This window comes from Pelodiscus sinensis, chromosome 31 (genome assembly GCF_052426305.1).
Source record: "Pelodiscus sinensis isolate ZL-2025 chromosome 31, ASM5242630v1, whole genome shotgun sequence".
Taxonomy (NCBI): Eukaryota; Metazoa; Chordata; order Testudines; family Trionychidae; genus Pelodiscus; species Pelodiscus sinensis.
Window position 1 is genome coordinate 5,237,876 of NC_143082.1, and position 19,103 is coordinate 5,256,978.

Genomic DNA, 19,103 nt, shown 5'->3' on the forward strand with positions numbered 1-19,103 from the left:
CCTGCTCTGACACACCGGGCTGGGGCTGGCGCAGGTCTGGGGAGGGGGCATAAGGAGGGAACTGAAGCTTGTGACTGAGATGGGAGATCCCGGTGAAAGGGTGCACCAAGTGCACCAGTGAGGCCATGTGGATGGAGACCCATGTCGGAGATACGCTGCGGGACAGCTGAGCAGACTCCGCTCCTATCGGTGCCCTGCCTCTGAGCATTTGGCCCTGCAGTAATGGGCAAGGAGATGTGGGGAGAGAAAATTGTCTCCATGTCACTATCTCCATCTTGTCCAAGGGGCCTGGCAAATCCTTTGGCCCCTTTACTCCCACGTCTGGCACAATGGGCCTCTGATCCCAGTATGGCCCTGTAAGTGCCACTGCGATTAGTAACCAATTCCCTGTTCTTCTGTTTAGATATTGATGAATGTTCTCAGAACTCATCGATCTGTGTCCTTGGAAGCTTCTGCGTCAACACCGCGGGGAGTTACAGCTGCCGGTGCCATCTAGGCTATTCTTCTCCCGGGGGGAACTCCTGGAAACCTGATGACAGCCACACCTTGAACTGCACAGGTACCAGTCGCGACACGCTGCCCTCCCTGGCAAAGCCATGGAATAGACATCAGGCCCTGATGGTCTCAAAGGCTGGGATGCGGGTGGTGCTCTAACTGATCCGTGCTTGAGAAGCTTCCCACAAACGGACGTGAGCGTAGCTAGGCCCTGGCAGGTTTGTGATCATTAGATAATAGAAGTGTCTGTACCAGCAGAGCCTTTGCTTCTTCATTGAGAGATGTCCGTGTGGTTGCTCCACGTTAGGTCAGTGCACTGCTGCTGAGCCATTGATCAGAGATTTTAGAGCAGTGTCCCTGCGGCTGCACACGTGCATGTCTGCAATCACATGCTCCTAAGTGGCAGTCATCATGTGTGCATGAGGCCCCCCTTCTATATATCTTCTCTACTGCCTCTGGCTGGAGACAGAGCTCAGCAGTGCTCCCAGCCTCATTCACATTTTCAGATAATAATCCCTTTTTATAACCAAACTTTTTCTCACTAGTTGGTCAGTTGTTGGTAGTTTAGATTGTTTTAAAAATAACTAGAATAGAATAGAATAGAATAGAATAGAATAGAATAGAATAGAATAGAGGGTGTTTTTTTTCTTCCCCAATTCATTCCCTTCCTGTAGTCAGATAGTTGTTCAGCACCATTCCTGGCTCGCTGGTTTTTAAGTGCTGTTCCGTCTGCAAAGAGTTTATCCCCATCTCGGATGGACATGCACAATGTGTCCGCTGACTCAGAGAGGCTCATGTTTCTCAAAAATGTCTGCATTGTGCAAAACTGAAATCGTTGTTGTGACAGGACAGAGACCTGCTTCTCAAGTGAATTCTACTTGAAAACTCACTCAGGTCAGCAGCCTGAGGAACTGAAACAAAGCAGAGGCAAAAAGCCCACCAAAAAGTGAGCCTCATCCCTGCCTTAGGAGATGCAGGTGTCTTCCTTATGAAAGGTGCCAAGAACAGCAGCAGTGCTCTGCCGAAGAACCTATGATGCTCCAGGTGTCTCCGGAGCCACTAGCATATCTGGCAAAGGGGGACACTCAAAGCCCCACTCTGAGGCATCAGGCTTTAAATTGCCTGCCTCATCAGCTGCGATGACATCTGGTACTGAAACTACCTTGCTGACGCAGCACGAGAGCTTGGCACCTCCCCTAACTCCTGCCACTGATGCCTCTGACTCAGAGGTGCCTAGCGCATCTTTAGTCCACTCAGCACTGAGGCATAATCCAGCGCCTCAGATAGCACCAGTGCTTCCTACTACGGCACCGTCAATGCCACCTCACCAATACGAGCGACATAGAGATTTACTAGTCTCCTCCACGTTCAGTTCACCATTTCTCGGTCTGATTCTCCTGCTATGTTAACGTCAGAGATGACATTATCTCAAGAATTTTTTTTTCTGAATCTGAAGATGACCCTGATGTGGGGTTTTCTTCAGAAAATTCTCCCCACACAGATACATCTATTTACTTTTCCAGATCATACTCTCAATATGGGGACATGCCTCCATGGTATAGTAATTTCTGGTACCTTCCCCTATGTCATACCTTCACTGGCAATATTGGAACAACTGGCCACCTCACCAAAAACACTAGCATGGCTGGAAATGACATCCTGTGTAATATTCCCCTTCGCCACACTCCCCACCCCCAATACAAGCACAGGAAATGAACCCACCCAACTAAGTTACAGACTTATCCCTGGAGTCAATTGAACCTGCCTCAACAGAGGAAGTGACTGAGCTTCCACCTTCAACTATCTCAGATGATCTTGCACATTTTCAAGACCTTTTTAAATGCATGTGGCTGCTGAATTAAACATTCCCTTCTAGGAGGTCATTGAAAACCAACCTGAATTAACAGACATACTGCACTCACTAACATCCTCTAAAAGAGCGCTGCCGATTAATCCAGCAATGATGGAACCTGCAAAGATGGTGTGGCAAATCTCTGCATCAACCACTTCTACCTCTAAGTAAGCAGACAAAAAGGACTGTGTTCAACCCAAGGATTCTGAGTTTCTTCTCACTCCCCCAGTACCTAACTCTCTTGTCACGGAAGCTGCACAGCAGAAAACCAAGCAGCAACAATTCCGGGCCACCCCATTGGCCCATGATAGCAAGAGACTTGATTTATTCGGATGTAAAGTTTACATGTCTTCCACCTTACAAATTCGTATTTATTATGTAAATATGACTATGGAAATTACACCAAACTCCATGACTTGATTGCAAACATTCCTGAGGCAAAAAGACAGCAGTTCAAAACGCTGATATCAGAGGGTCACACGACTGCCGGAACAGCCTTGCAGGCTGCATTAGATGCTGCTGATATGGGTCCATAATTTACAGCAACAGCAGTAGTCATGGGAAGGGCTTCATGGTTTAACTTCGTTCTCTTTCCTGGAGAAATCCAACCTATGATGGGAGATCGTCTGTTTGACAGCCAGAAGCTGTTTGCAGCCAATACCAAAGAAATTCGTCATTTGATGAAGGATTCCAGAGCAAAGCTCTGCTGTCTAAGCATCCACAACTGAGCCCCTAGAAGGAGACAATACTCGTATCAGCCCTACCCTAGGCCTCAATACCCTCAGTATACTCAATATTACAACAGACAAGGTCAACATCAACAGAATAGAGGAGGAGACAGAAACCAACGATGATGCCCTCCCTCTCCAAGGTCACAACAGTCACCAGGGCTGGCCTTAGGTCGATTTGGTCGAATCGGGCCCTGCGCCTAAGGAGGCCCTGCACTCCTGAACCAGGAAGTGCTGGCCGACATTACAATTCAGAGCCAGGGGCCCTGCTCCACCACTATGTGGAGCTGGGTCTCTCCCCCGGCTCTTCCTGGAGCAACTCCCGGACTTCCCTTCTGGCCCTCCCGCGCGTCCTCCCACCCCTGCCCCCGGACCGTCCCGTGCGTGGCTCTGTGCAGCTCCCCCTCGCCACCTGCTGCTGTCCAGTGTTTAAAGGCAGAGCCGACTAGAATCAATTGAGAGTCCTTGTCTTGTCTCAGTGGTCGCTTGAGCAAATATCATTGATAAAATCTTGTGTAGACTGACCTTGGACTCAATATGCAGGCAGTGTGTTGAAGGGCAGTTCAAAGGAGGCAATGGTGGGTGAGGTACCGTATTACCTAGTGAAATCATTGGTGCTGAAATCACTAAGGACTGGAATTTGACTACAGAACTGACATTTTCTTAACAAAGACTCCATGTTTGCTATTTAAAAAGAAAATCAATGTAACAGAAAACTGCAACGCTCTCTGGTAACATTTTAAAAATCAAACTTTAAAGTTTATTGAAAAAATTGACTAGTTTGCAATTGACAATATTTGACCTACACTTAAGGCAACTGATTTAATTTTGTGTAAAATTTTGCATAATAAAGGATGGCATTTTTTTTAAAATAGATTTTGATATAGATTTTGATCAGATCTACTTCTGATATGATATTTGTGTGTGGTTCATTGTGTGAGGGGGAGGATTTTTTTTTTTTTTTGCCCAACAAAAAATCCTGGGGGGAGAACTGCCAAAACGGTTCGAATTTGGCCCAGCACTTCTTAAAGCCAGCCCTGACAGTCACAGAACTCCAAGAAGCAAATTTGAACATCAGGTCAAGGATCAAGAGAGCCTCTCAACTATTCCAGTGCTACCTTTGCAACCTAAACAAGCAGGCCTTGCAATAAGTTCCATTAAAGTTCATCTTGCTGCTCTTACTACCTTCCATCTTAAAGTGGAGTGCCCCAAGGATCGGTTCTAGAATAGTTTTGTTCAACATGTTTATTAATGACCTGGAGAAGGGGATGGTTTGCCTCCTCAGCAAGTTTGTGGATGACACCAAGCTCGGGGTAGAGGTAGCTACGCTGGAGGGCAGGGATTGGGTCTAGAGTGACCTAGACAAATAGGAGGATTGGACCAAAAGAAATCTGATGAGGTTCAGCAAGAACAAGTGCAGAGTCCTGCTCTCGCTACAGAAGAATCCCAAGCACTGCTACAGGCTGGGGACCAACTGGCTAAACCTCAGTTCAGCAGAAAAGAGCCTGGGCATTCTAGTGGATGAGAAGCTGGATATGAGTCAACAGTATGCTCTCGTAGCCAAGAAAGCAAATGGCATATTACAGTGTGTCAAGGCCTAATCCCCACTCTGGCGTGATAAATGCACAAGTAGGGCCCCGCAAAAGTACCCCAAAAGCTTATCTTTCCTGGCTTTGGGATAAAACTTCCCCAAAAAATCTTAAAAAGTTAGATTTTGGGGATAAGAATCTTCTGCCACCACCCAAGTAATGATAAGGAAAGCAGGGAAGAGATCACTTGGGAATTCTCAGCCTTAAAGTAAAACCAGGACCCCCCAAAATTAACCAATACCAGGTTAATAAAAAAGGAAGAGAGAGACTTTTTATCATCACCACAATACTTCTGTTACAATCATAATGGCTAGATGGAAAAGTCACCAATTAATATACTCGTGGGGGACCCTCTCCCGCCTCCCAAAATGGGCCTAAAGCTTAGTTACAAAGAAGAGGAAAACCCAGTTTTAAATACTCACATCTGTAGTATTGCATCCAGTTCTGGGCCCTCCACTAGAGAAAGGATGTGGACTCATTGGAGAGGGTCCAGCAGAGGTCAACCAAAATGATTAGGGTGCTGGAGCACATAATTTACGTGGCGAAGCTGAGGGATTTGGATTTATTAATCTGCAGGGGTATGTCTATACTACAGCGCTAATTCAAACTAACTTAGTTTGAATTAGTTAATTCGAACTAAGCTAATTCGAATTAGTGCATCCAGACTTAAAAACTAGTTCGAATTAGCGTTTTGCTAAGGTTAAGGATGTCCGGAAGCAGTGCCGGCAGGGCATCAGATTAGGACTTAGAGCGTGGAGCTGCTGTCTCGGGCTAGCCGAGGGCTGTGCTTAAAGGGACCCGACCCCCACCCCGGACAGACATTTCTCAGGGGTTCCCCGCTTGCAAAGCAGTCCTGGCTTGGAGTGCCCTGAGTGCCCACACTGGGCACATCACAGCACTCGGCCATCAGACCAGCTGCACTTGCTGCAGGCTGCCATCTGGGGGAGGGAGGGCAATTGGGGGGCTACAGGAGAGCTTCTACCCCAAGCAGCCTGCAGAGCCACCCCAGTCTTCCCCATTGGGGGCTCGTACCCCATTCCTCACCTCCTTCCACTTACCCTTCCCTAGCCCCCCTTCCTGATGTGCAAAATAAAGGACACATGTGGTCAAAAATAGAAACTCTCTTTATTGAACAGAACTCGGGGAGACTGGGAAAAGGAGGTGGGAGAGGGGAAGAGAGAGGGTGGGAGAGGGGAGGGCAACTAAAAAGATCAGGGCTTTGGAACAGGTCCCATATGAAGAGAGGCTAAAGAGACTGGGACTTTTTAGCTTAGAAAAGAGGAGACGGAGGGGGGACAGGATAGAGGTCTCTAAAAGCATGCGTGGTGTGGAGAGGGTGCATACAGAAAAGTTCTTCATTAGTTCCCATAATAGAAGGACTAGAGGACACCAAATGAAATGAATGGGTAGCAGGCTTCAAACTAATTCTTCTTCACAAAGCAAAGAGTCAACCTGTGGAACTCCTTGCTGCAGGAGGCTGTGAAGGCTACAACTAGAACAGAGTTTAAAGAGAAGTGAGATAAAATCATGGAGGTTGGGTCCATGGAGTGGTATTAGCCAGGGGGTAGGAATGGTGTCTCTGGCCTCTGTTTGTGGAAGGCTGGAGATGGATGGCATGAGACAAATGGCTTGGTCATTGTCTTCAGTTCATCCCCTCCAGGGTCCCTAGAGTTGGCCGCTGTCAGCAGACAGGCTACTGGGCAAGATAGAGCTTTGGTCTGACCCAGTACGGCCATTCTAAGCTCAGGGCTCAGGGTCGGGGTCTCACTGGACCACCTTGATTTTCATGCAAACCTGTTCCTGGGTGGACAGGCTGGCAGCTCTCCTGCCCTAGACGGCCACTGTCCTGTGCCTAGTGTGGAGGTCATGGATGAGGTCCATGATGTCCGCACTAGACCAGGCGGGCACCCGCCTCTTGCGGACCTGGGCAGGCTCCCGGGAGCCGCCAGCCTGGTCCCGGGAAGAGACGGAGGGCTGGGTGGCAGCGGGTGGCTGGCTCGAGCTGTGCCAGGTGCAGGGTCTGCTGGCTGGGTGCTAGCAGGCTTGCACCTGGCACGGGCACCGTAGCCAGACCATGCCCCTTTAAGGGCTCCGGGGCCGGGAGGGGGGCAGATGAGTTTCCCTGGTTGTGCCCAGAGTGGCCACCAGGGCAAGCTGGGGAGGCTCCCACTAGTTCGAATTAAGTGGCTACACAGCCCTTAATTCGAACTACTTAATTTGAATTAGACTTAGTCCTCGTGGAATGAGGTTTAACTAGTTCAAATAAGTGCTGCGCTAGTTCAAATTAAGTTCGAACTAGCGGTTTGCATGTGTAGCGCCTATCAAAGTTAATTCGCACTAACGTCTGTTAGTTCGAATTAACTTTGTAGTGTAGACATACCCCAGAAGAGAAGAGAGAGGGGGGATTTGATAGCTGCCTTCAACCTACTGAAGGGAGGTTCCAAAGAATTTGGGTAGAGGCTGTTCTCTGTAGCGATGGATGGGAGAACGAGGAGCGATGGTCTGAAGTTTCCATGGGGGATATCTAGGTTGGATATTAGGAAAAACTATTTTTTTAGGAGGGTGGTGAAGCCCTGGAATGGGTTACCTTGGGAGGTGGAATCTTCACCCCCAGAGGTTTTAAGTCCCAGCTTTAGAAAGTTCTTTGGCTGGCATGATTTAGTTGGGGTTGGTCCTGCTTTGGGAAGAGGGCTGGATTCAACATCCTGAGGTCTTTTCCAGACCTAGGATTCTATGATTCTATGATCAGAGAGACTCTCCCACTGGATTTCTGTCTTTATCAAGCTCTGTTACTCCCAATCACATGTGATCCCTCGAGATTGTATTAAGGCGCACTCCAGCAGAGCCATGTCTACCTCACTAGCGTTCCTTCGCAAAGTATCCATAAGGGACATTTGTATAGCTGCTACGTGGTCGTCAGACCACATTTTTGCAAAGCACCATGCACTTATGCAGGGACCTCTCTCCAACCTGAAATTTGCGAAGGTGGTCCTTCCCACCCATTTCTGCCAGATCCAAAGTCCCCTACCTCCCTAATACAGAATAGCTGTGTAGTCACTTAATGTGGAGCACCCACAGGGACATCTTTCTCTTGAAGAGGAAGTTACTCACCTCGACAGTAACCGACATTCTTTGAGATGAGTGTCCCCCTGGATACTCCACAACCCTCCTGTGACGGGGCACGCCGCCCCCGCACCCCATCCGGCGGCTCGCCCCGCACTCAGCCCGCGGTCGCGCTGTCCCTCCTGGGCACCACCCAGGAGGCACGGCGGTACTGCGGGGCCTGCTCCCTTGCCGCGGCCCGGATAGCAGGAGGCGCGGCGGAGACGGGGCTTCGCCCGGGCAGTGACGTAGGGCGGGGGCGGGGCCTCGGCGGCGTGACGGCTGACGTCACCGGGCACCGACGCACGGCGGGGGCGGAGCCTGATGACGTGGCGCGTTGCGTCACCCCGGCTGGACGCCGGCGGGAAATTCAGAAGGAGAGGGAGGAGGACGGAGGAGCAAGGAGGAGGAAGGAAGGAGACATAGAGCTAACGGAGGAGGAAGGAACAGAGAAGGAGGAAGGAGCGGAGAGGGAGGAGGAGAGAACAACGGAGGAAGGAGGCACGGAACACAGAAGGAGAGGCACGCAACACAGGAAGGAGGGAAGTGGGGTAGCACCAGGGGTAAGGGGGACTACGTAGAAGGTGGGGGAAAACAGAGACAGCGGGGAGCCGGACGGGCGCACCCGTTACACCTCCCTTTCCACCCCTCTGCTTTGGAATTCTGGCCTCACTGGCTCCGTTCCAGGGTAGAAAAGGAACTGGGTGTAGGAGGATGTTGCACATGCATGATGCCTGCCACCTAGGAGTGCGCAAACGTAGACGTGCACATGCGTGGCCCCAGGAGCACTGCTCTAAAATCTTGGATCAATGACTTGTTGCGAATATGAAGCACCCAGGGGGACACTCATCTCCAAGAGTATCAGTTACTATTGAGATGAGTAACTTCTGGTTTCCATTTTGTGAAAATCAGTCGCATTCCAGGCACATCCCATTGTCCTGATACAACCAAACCCTGACCTTGCATACCAAATTTGGTGGTCCTAGCTCTGACCAGTTGGAGGGAGTTTTTGAACAAATGGATTGACAGTCAGATGCACAAACAGACAAACATTTTCAAATCTATAATAGGTGGGGAGAGTTGTCTCTGGAGTGGTGCTGCCTTCTTTGACCCCATAAACCAATTTTATTAGCCATTAGCATGAGCTCTGCCATTGGATGGACTTTGCCTGGTTTCATTTCTGGGCCCAGAAGTATAATGATATTTGATCCTATTGTAAAGATTTGATTCTTGTAAGAGAGACCCCAACACTGGCTTTCTGCTTCCTTCCCTAGAAAACATCCGTGACCAGTTCAAGAATCTGACAGGAGTCAATTTAGAAAGCCGGTGTAACACCAGCCAGAACGTACGTGTCGAGTGATTCCAGACTGTAGCAGAAGGGAAAAAGGGAGGAGTGGATATGGGCATGGGCATGCGTGGAGTTAGTGCAATGCACTAAGGCAGTGTGTGTGCTGTGACTGGTTTGGGCAGTGTGGCTGGACAGAGATGGAGAGGATGGACTAGATCCGGTACCCAGAGAAGGGTGGAGAAAAAAGAGTGGGTGGAGATGGAGAAGTTGGTGTTAAAGAGCTTATCCAAGGAGGCAGAGAGAATTGCAGGGCTGCAGGGAGGGAGGCCCATCTCTGTGCTCCTGGAAGGGGCAGGGCTTAAGGTGGAAAGGGCGAGGCTGAGGCAGCCAGCCCTTAGCACCGCTAGGACTGTACCATGTCCTCTCTCCCCCCAGCCAGCCCTTAGAACCGCTAGGACTGTACCATGTCCTCTCTCCCCCCAGCCAGGCCTCAGCACCGCTGGGACTCTACCATGTCCTCTCTCCCCCCAGCCAGCCCTCAGCACCGCTGGGACTGCACCATGTCCTCTCTCCCCCCAGCCAGGCCTCAGAGCAGCCCAGAGCATGCCACGTGGTGCTCTGGCAGAAATGTAAAGGGCTGTGGAAGAAACTCAGTCCTCACTCTGAGTTTGTAAGCAACAAGTAGCCAGAGGCAGTTTTATTACGAGCTGCAGCAAGGGAAAAACTGGTTTGGACAGGGGGGAAGCCCCCCCCCCAAGCAGATCTTCGAATACAAGCAATTATGAAGCAGTTTATATACTGTCTATTAAATATAATAACAATAACAATTAGTCTCCTTCCCATTACAAACACCAATGGCTAACAGTTATTTAGTTCCACCCAGATGCTCCTTATCTCAAGGTCCCTGCCAGAGTCAGCATTCTATCCTTATCTCCCTATGGAGGCGAGAGGCAAAGGCAGCGTCTAATTACAGATCTTGTGTTGTCAGGCCACAGACTTAGCCTCTTGCTCTCTTGTTAACAAGACCAAGATGGCCGCACACAAATTCCCTTATTCCCTTTTCCTGCCTCCAGCTGCTGCCACTGCTTCTGTAGCTGCAGCTAGGAGCTCCAGGCCCTTCTGTATCACCTGGCCTCAGGGCAGTTGCCCCCTTTGCCCTTCTCCCCTATTGGCGGGCCTGGGCTCATCCCTTCACCCTCCCACTTCCCTTGTCCCTCTCACATGAACAGAGAACAGCAATACTCGAATGCCGGAGGAGCAAACAATTCAGTGTTTATTGGGGGTAGCTCCCAGCAAGCACAAATCTTCTTTCCTTTTTCCTTTCTTCCAACTTACTTCCTGTTTGCTCCTAACTTTCACAGTTATATTTTCAGCCATACCTTAGCCAATCGTTTTACTGAAATTTAACTAACCAGCCCTAACATATTGGAACATGATTGTCTGTCTAATTTTATCCACCACCTTAAGTGGTTTATACCCAGCAAAATTAATTCTACGACAGACCAAAACCATCAAAGAACCAGACACGCCTTTCAGAGAAACAATCGAGAAATGGGGAGTATAATGACAAAACAGTAAAGAATTGAGGATTTCACAGCCCTAACTACTGAGAAGTGGCTCCTTGCCAGACAAAGCTACTAGCCTGTGTTTTCTTTGAGCCTTTCAGGCTCTTCCCTTTATCTGGAAGCGATAGGTTGGATCGCCTTCCTTATAGTCCCAGGTTGCCTGGTTTCAGTGTGACTGGTGGGGATGAGTGAGGAGGTGACTGTAGGTTTCCCAGTTTATGGCTGTGCCTGTTGCTTAGCCAAAAGCCTTCACTTAAGAACAAGGCCTGAGACTCTCGTGGTGAGAGAAGCCCCACACAAAGGCAGACTGTGATTTTGATTCTTTGTTTTTATACTTCTATAACTAGCTAGGTGACCAGAACACACCCACATCCTTATAGTATCGGCCTTTGCAGGTTGGCCTGAATCTCAGTATCCCAAGAGATGGGTTGGGGTTGCCAGTCACCTGAACACTAGGTTGAAAGGGGACCTGCCCAACCTGGAGATTATGAGTGAGAGCAGGGAGAGAGTGAGCGATTGGGGGGGGGGGGGGGGGGGAAGTGGGACAGTGCCTTGGGCAAGGAAGGGGGCCAGGTGTTTGGTTTTGTTCGGTCAGAAAGGTGGCAGCCCTCACTGAATGGAGAAATAGCCGGAGCTACCGAGAGAGGCTGGGGAGAAGGATACAGTACATGGAGAGGGACAGAACAGGTGGCTGGAGGTGGCCACCCATCATTCCTCTCCCCTGCCCCTCTCCTTCCCCCCCCCCCCCCCCCAGTGCAGCAGGTTGGTAGATGTGTTGTGGAACTCACTCCTTTTTCCATGATTCACCTGCAGGGAATCCAGGAAAGCAAGAAATTTTGCTCTTTCATGAAAGATATCCGAGAGAGATGGTCTTCTGCATTAGGAAATGGAAGCAACCCAGTACCACTGCAGGTCAGAGGCTCTGTGCCTGTATTTGCCGTTCCCTGCCTTCCCTCCACCAAAGCAAAGTCCCCTCTTTATCCCCATCTGCTTGGCCCAGTCTCCAGACTCTTCCTTGTAAAGATGAACAAATCACCATAAACAAGGCTTAGCTGCCTCTGGTCTAGAGGAGTCGACTGAAGCCAACAACGAGTGGGATTTCAGCTGCCAGCCAAGTGTGGGTGGTGAATGTCTTGGGGTGAAGAGAACGAGGCAGTGTCTGGTACCTGGGTGGGCAGCGTGGGAGCCATGTGGAGTGCAGAGCCAGATAATAAGTGCTTGGAGGGCCTGGGGACATGCCTACCATCACCCATCCATGTACGCAGTTGTACCTGCCCTGGGATGTTCTATGATGGTGAGTGGGGAGGATCCCAAGAACTAGGGGAAATGAATAAGTAACAAATTTAAAACAAACCAATGGAAGTTTTTCTTCACACAGCGCAGTGTCAATCTGGGGAACTTCTTGCCAGAGGATGTTGTGAAACCCAGGACTATAAGTCAGAAAAAGAGCTAGATAGATTTGTGGAGGACGGGTCCGTCAATGGCTAGTAGCCAGGATGGGCAGGAGTGGTGCCCCAGCCTCTCTCTGTCAGAAGCTGAGAATGGGCTACAGGGGATGGATCACTTGTTCTGAGGCACCTGGCATTGGCCCGTCAGAACACAGGATACAGGTCGAGATGGAATTTTCGTCTTACCCAGTCTGGCCATTCTTACCTTCTTCCTGTCTTCTTATGGATCCATGAGACCATAGTTGGCCCAAAGTATGGGCCAACTGGGCTACCGCCCGGGGCACCCCATTGCAGGGGCACCACGTGAGGCTACCGGGCTGGGCGGGGGTGGCACCCTGCATGCTCTGCTCACCTGGGGGTGGGACTGCGCATGCACCAGGGGTGGGGCCCTGCATGCGCTGCACACCCGGGGTGGGGCTACGCATGTGCTGAGTGCCCGGGAGCGGGGGGTGCCACTCTCCTGGGGGCGGAGCCGTGCATGCGTTGCACTCCTGGTGGCAGCACCACTCTCCCAGGGCCCAGTGTGCATGAATGGCTCGGGCCAGACCTGCATGGGAGCATCTCTCTGTTAGCCAGTAGGCCGCTGTTTGACAGCCCTTGCTTGACACAGGGTGTCTTCGTTTTGCATCCCAGAATGCCACTGCCTCTTTCGATTCATTTGTCGGGAACATTAGTGAATTGCCACCCAAGGAGAAGGTCTTGGCTGCCACCGTTTTTCTGAAGAGCGTGGAATCGGTCGCCTTTGAAGCTGCTCTGAGAAGCCCCACGAACCAGATAAAGCCCATCAGAACTGGGATGATGAGTAAGAAAAAGGAACCCTCACCCCCTGCACAACTCTGACCACCATGCTAGCTAGTCTCTGTGGTGCAGGGCTCCAGGGTGCTGGGTTGAAGTGTAAGGGATCCGGGTGGCGGGCTGTTCCTGCCTGCCTGCTCGCTTGGAGCTTATGTTTTTCTGTCTGTGAAATGGGGGCATGAGCCCTTTGTGCTGCTGGGGGCAGGCACAGTCTCTTGCTGCATGTGCCTCTGGTGCCCAGCACAAGGGGGCTCTGACCTCAGCAAGGAGTGGGATTGCGGCAGTGACTGTTCATTGTGCTGCACGAAGGTAAGAATATTCCAGGCTCCTGCTTCTGTTCTTGCCTCTGCTGCCTTCACTGCAGTGTGGCTCTCCTGGTGTCTGTGGCGTGTCTCCTTGGAGGAGATTTGGCTCCACGCTAACGGGGGGGTTGTTTTCAAAGCACCTCAGTGAAGAACTTGTCCTTCTGTCCCAGCCATCGCAGCCAAGGCCGTTAAGGATAACTGCAGCAGTCAAGGGGAGAGTATCTCACTGAATGCAAAAAACGAATTGATGGCCATTGACTGCACCACGGTCGTCGGCTCTGATGGCTCAGGTACCAACTAGAAGCCTTCTGTACGTGCAAGAGAGGGGATCAGAGCACTCCAGCAGCGTCCTCAGAGCCAGCTGGGAGACCAGATCTTCCAGGGCTGCAGAGGGTCAACAGACTCCCCAGGGGACCTTGCAGGCCCCTATGCAGGGTGTGTGTGAAGGGTAGGAAAGCGCCTTCCCATGGTCCTCCATGGGACTGACTCTGGCTGGCCGGGAGAAGGCAGGAGTGGCCCATAGTCCTGACCCTTGTTGCCCTTCCCTCCCCTGGAAAATGCTTCAGCCAGCCAAGGGAAGGCTGGGGCTGTTTTTCCCACTCTCCCTGAGGAGCAAAGACAAGGGTGGGAAATCAGCCCCAGCCTTCCCCGGCCATCAGGGACCATCGGGGGTGGGGTCCACATTTTACAAAAAACACCCACAGAAATTCCTGCACACGGGCCTGCCTTGGGTGGCTTTACACCAGCCTCTTGGGCAGGGCTTAGTGTGTAATATAAGAAGTACCAGGGCTCACTTATATAACTGGTGCAGCAGGCCCAGAGGTGTGGGACTCATTCCTGGCATTAAGGGGGCTGACAGACTTTCCCGGCCCCTGGGCAAGATGGGAGAGGGCCCAGATCCATTCCCCTGGGAGGAACTGGGATTTGGGTGGAAGGAGTGGGGTGGGAGGGAGCAAGCCCTCAGCTTTCCCTCAGGTGCACCAGAACCCCCTCCCACCCAGCAGCCCTCAGAACCGCCCGGAGTGCACCGCACAGCGTGATGGTGGGGATATAAATAGCCCTGGGGTCCTGCCGCCACCGCTCCAGCAGCATTTGGAAGCCCCAAGCCCTTCTGTATTGCCCGGTCCTGGGGCAACTGCCCCCTTTCCTGCCCTGCCGGTGGGCTTCCCTGGCACAAATTAAGCACAGCCCTTGTGGCTTCCCCCATGCAGAGAGCACATCAGGGCCAGAGAGTTCCCACAGACCAGGATGGGGATGGATTTTCTGGGACTTATTCCTCAAAAAATCAGGTTTACAGGATCTTGTGGAAAAGGGTCTTTTTTTGGAGCAAAATGGCCCTGTTGACACGGCATTTTTCCCACAAAAACCTGTTTCTCAAAAAGGATCGGAAGAGACTATGCAAATGAGAGGATGAGAAATGCTAATGAGCACTTCATTTGCATTTCCTCTTCTTCAAACTCCTGACAGTGTAGATGTAGCCAGGCTGTTCAGAAATCACCTCTTGTTCCTTTGTTCCTGCAGGCCCTGGAGCCGTCGTCTTCATAGTGTACGACCAGCTGGAGTCCCTCCTAAAGGACTGTGTCAGTGATCAAAGCCTGACAGGTGCTGACAGACTGGACGAAGTTACCCTGAATTCCAACGTAGTGAGTGTGACCGTTGGGGAACGCAGAAACCTCTCCAGACCTTTCAACTTCACCTTGGAGCATAAAGAGGTGACGGGCAGCAGGGGTGATACGTTGGGGGGCACAAGGGGTCACACGCCCCCAGGGGCGGGAGGGGAAAGAGGCTAGACAGCAGCTGGGAGAACTAGTGAGTGGGCCTGGAGCTCACAGCAGTGGCCTGCCCCACCCCCACTCACCAAAAGCAGTGGGAGAAGCCCCAGCTCCTTCTGCTCAGCCTGAGCCTCCTTTTAGTTCAAATCTCTCAGCATCACCGCCCCCAAACTGTCCATGTGCAGATAGATTTTTGTTATGTGCCCCAATACTGAGGTGACATATCTCCCTATAGGTGACATAAAATTCATTCTGCCCCTGGACATACAAAAATAAAGGCCACACTGGTCCCAACCTGTCTGTCAAATTCTGGATCCTAGAATCATAGAATCATAGAACCATAGAGCTGGAGGAGACCTCAGGAGTCATCAAGTCCAGCCCCCTGCTCTAGGCAGGACCAATCCCAACTAAATCAACCCGGCCAGGGCTTTGTCAAGCCGAGATTTAAACACCTCTAGGGATGGAGACTCCACTACTTCCCTAGGTAACCCATTTCAGTGCTTTACCACCCTCCTAGTGAAATAGTTTTTCCTAATATCCAACCTGGACCTCTCCCACCACAACTTGAGACCATTGCTCCTTGTTCTGCCATCTGTCACTACTGAGAACAGCCTCTCTCCATCCTCTTTGGAACCTCTCTTCAGGAAGTTGAAGGCTGCTATCAAATCCCCCCTCACTCTTCGCTTCTGCAGACTAAACAGACCCAAGTCCTTCAGCCTCTCCTCATAAGTCAGATGCTCCAGCCACCTAATCATTTTGGTTGCCCTCCGCTGCACCCTCTCCAATGCGTCCACATCCTTTTTGTAGTGGGGGGCCCATAACTGGACACACTACTCCAGATGCGGCCTCACCAAAGCCGAATAAAGGGGAATAATGACATCTCTGGATCTGCTGGCAATGCTCCTCTTAATGCAACCTAATATGCCATTAGCCTTCTTGGCTACAAGGGCACATTGTTGACTCATATCTGGGGGTATGTCTACACTACCCCGCTAGTTCGAACTAGCGGGGTAATGTATGCATACCGCACTTGCTAATGAAGCCCGGGATTTGAATTTCCCGGGCTTCATTAGCATAAGCGGGGAGCCGCCATTTTTAAATCCCCGCTGCTTCGAACCCCGTGTAGCGCGGCTACACGGGGCTCGAACTAGGTAGTTCGGACTAGGGTCCTATTCCGAACTACCGTTACTCCTCGTGAAACGAGGAGTAACGGTAGTTCGGAATAAGCACCCTAGTCCGAACTACCTAGTTCGAGCCCCGTGTAGCCGCGCTACACGGGGTTCCAAGCAGCGGGGATTTAAAAATGGCGGCTCCCCGCCTATGCTAATGAAGCCCGGGAAATTCAAATCCGGGCTTCATTAGCAAGTGCGGTATGCATACATTACCCCGCTAGTTCGAACTAGGAGGGTAGTGTAGACATACCCTAGCTTCTCATCCACTGTAACCCCCAGGTCCTTTTCTGCAGAACTACTACTTAACTGGTTGGTCCCCAGCTTGTAACTATGCTTGGGATTCTTCCGCCCCAAGTGCAAGACTCTGCACTTGTCCTTGTTGAACCTCATCAGATTTCTTGTGGCCCAATCCTCCAATTTGTCTAAGTCATTCTGTACCCTATCTCTGCTCTTAAGCGTATCTACCTCTCCCCCCAGCTTAGTGTCATCCGCAATCTTGCTGAGGGTGCAACCTATCCTCTCATCCAGGTCATTAATACAGATATTGAACAAAACCGGTCCTAGAACTGAACCTTGGGGCACTCCGCTAGAAACCAATTGCCATCCTGACATCGAGCCATTGATCACTACCCGCTGTGCCCGGCCTTCTAGCCATCTTTCTATCCATCTTACCGTCCACTTATCCAATCCACAATCCCTTAGCTTGCTGGCAAGAATATTGTGGGAGACCGTATCAAAAGCCTTGCTAAAGTCAAGGTATATAACATCCACTGACTTCCCCATGTCCACCGAGCCAGTTACCTCATCATAGAAGCTAATCAGATTGGTCAGGCATGACTTGCCCTTTGTGAATCCATTGTTGCTGCAATTTCTGTTTTCAGACAACGGATAACGAAGAGAAGAGCATCTGTGTTTTCTGGGATGTCGCTGGCGACAAAGGCAACTGGTCCAAAGAGGGCTGTGAGCTGCTCACTGCAAACAGCACACACACCACATGCACCTGTAACCACATGTCCATCTTTTCCATCCTAGTGGACAGGAATGCCAGTCAGGTATTTCAAGCATCTGCCAAAGCTCCTGGTCCATGCGCAGAAAGCTGGGATTGCATTCGCCCAGACAAAAACCCGCAGGGAATTTCAAGAGAGCGCCCAAACCCTTGGACACCCAAATGCAGGCCTGTAGCACAGAAAGGAAAGGAGAGGTGTCTCGTGCTGTGAATTGTTCCAATGGCTGGAGCCAGGCGCTAGTCATGATCCCCTGCACTTGGCCAGCATGTTAGACGTCCTACAGACTGGCTAGTGTCCTGTGCAACCCAATATTTGATCCAATCTGTTCGCAGTCACTATGAGATCCAGAGAACCACGTAATTTTCTGGGGGCTGCAAACTCCAGACCTGCGCTGTTTGTGCCTCTGTGTTTTCTAGTGGGAGGGGCAGGGCATGGAGGGGATCCCCACCAGTAGAGCTGGAGCTCCAATTGCCATGGGAAACTATCCGGGTATTTCAGAACGTCTGTTCCTGCAGCGCGATTTGCAAGATTTTCTCTGGCTTTACTTTTCCCTTTAGCAGGAAGATGGTGCCCTGAGAATCATCACCCACGTGGGCCTGTCCATCTCCCTGCTGTGCCTCTTCCTCGCCATCCTCACCTTCCTCCTGTGCCACTCCCTCTGGAACGTCAGCACCTCCCTCCACCTGCAGCTCTGCCTCTGCCTCTTCCTGGCCGACCTGCTCTTCCTCACCGGGATGGACAAAGCCAAGGATAAGGTTGGGAAATCATCCCAAATGCACCTCCCCCACTTTTCTCTGTCTTGCCTGTTTAGACTGTAAGGGTATGTCTACACTACAAAGTTAGTTCGAACTAACTTTAATAGGTGCTACACTAGCGCTCCGCTAGTTCGAATTTGAATCGAACTAGCGGAGCGCTTAGTTCGAACTAGGTAAACCTCATTTTACAAGGACTAACGCCTAGTTCGAACTAGCTAGTTCGAACTAAGGGCTGTGTAGCCCTTTAGTTCGAACTAGTGGGAGGCTAGCCCTCCCCAGGTTTCCCTGGTGGCCGCTCTGGCCAACACCAGGGAAACTCTATGCCCCCCTCCCGGCCCTGGACACCTTAAAGGGGCACGGGCTGGCTACGGTGCCCGTGCCAGGTGCAAGCCTGCCAGCACCCAGGTAGCAGACCCTGCACCTGGCACGGCACAGAGCCACCCACCCGATGCCCCCCAGCCCACCCCCTCTTGCCGGGACCAGGCTGGCGGCTCCCGGGAGCTTGCCCTGGACCGCAAGAGGCCACGATCTCCGCACTAGGCACAGGAAAGTTGCCGTCTAGGGCAGGAGAGCTGCCAGCCTGGCCACCTAGGAGCAGGTTTGCATCAAAATCAAGGGGGTCCACTGAGACCCCCGACCCTGAGCCCTGAGCTTACAATGTCCGTCCTGGGTCAGACCAAAGGTCCATCTAGCCCAGTAGCCTGTCTGCCGACAGCGGCCAAGCCTAGGGACCCTGGAGGGGATGGACCGAAGACAGTGACCAAGCCATTTGTCTCGTGCCATCCCTCTCCAGCCTTCCACAAACTTTGGGCAGGGACACCACTCCTACCCTCTGGCTAATAGGACTCCATGGCCCCAACCTCCATGACTTTATCTCACTTCCCTTTAAACTCTGTTCTAGTTGTAGCCTTCACAGCCTCCTGCAGCAAGGAGTTCCACAGGTTAACTATTTGCTTTGGGAACAACAACAACTTTCTCTTACTAGTTTCAAGCCTGATACCCATTCCTTTCCTTTGGTGTCCTCTAGTCCTTCTTTATGGGAACTCAGGAAGAACTTTTATGAATGCACCCTCTCCACCCAACCCCTGCTTTTAGAGACCTCTATCCTGTCCCCCCTCCGTCTCCTCTTTTCTAAGCTGAACAGTCCCAGTCTCTGTAGCCTTTCTTCATCTGGGACCTGTTCCCAACCCCTGATCATGTTAGTTGCCCTCCCTTCTCCCAGCCTTTCTC

At 51.3% G+C, this 19,103-nt stretch overlaps 1 protein-coding gene across 2 annotated transcripts in view; it reads left to right on the forward strand.

The window, feature by feature from the left end:
* The window catches only part of LOC102462532 (adhesion G protein-coupled receptor E3-like), a 61,959-nt gene that overhangs the window by 26,029 nt on the left and 16,827 nt on the right, over positions 1-19,103 (forward strand). For both annotated transcript variants that reach the window (XM_075902275.2, XM_075902276.2), the window contains 8 exons: positions 404-559; positions 9,041-9,111; positions 11,433-11,531; positions 12,701-12,869; positions 13,338-13,457; positions 14,689-14,879; positions 16,993-17,163; positions 17,676-17,873. In XM_075902275.2, coding sequence (XP_075758390.2) covers positions 404-559; positions 9,041-9,111; positions 11,433-11,531; positions 12,701-12,869; positions 13,338-13,457; positions 14,689-14,879; positions 16,993-17,163; positions 17,676-17,873 — 1,175 coding nt within the window. The remainder of the gene's footprint in view (positions 1-403; positions 560-9,040; positions 9,112-11,432; positions 11,532-12,700; positions 12,870-13,337; positions 13,458-14,688; positions 14,880-16,992; positions 17,164-17,675; positions 17,874-19,103) is intronic.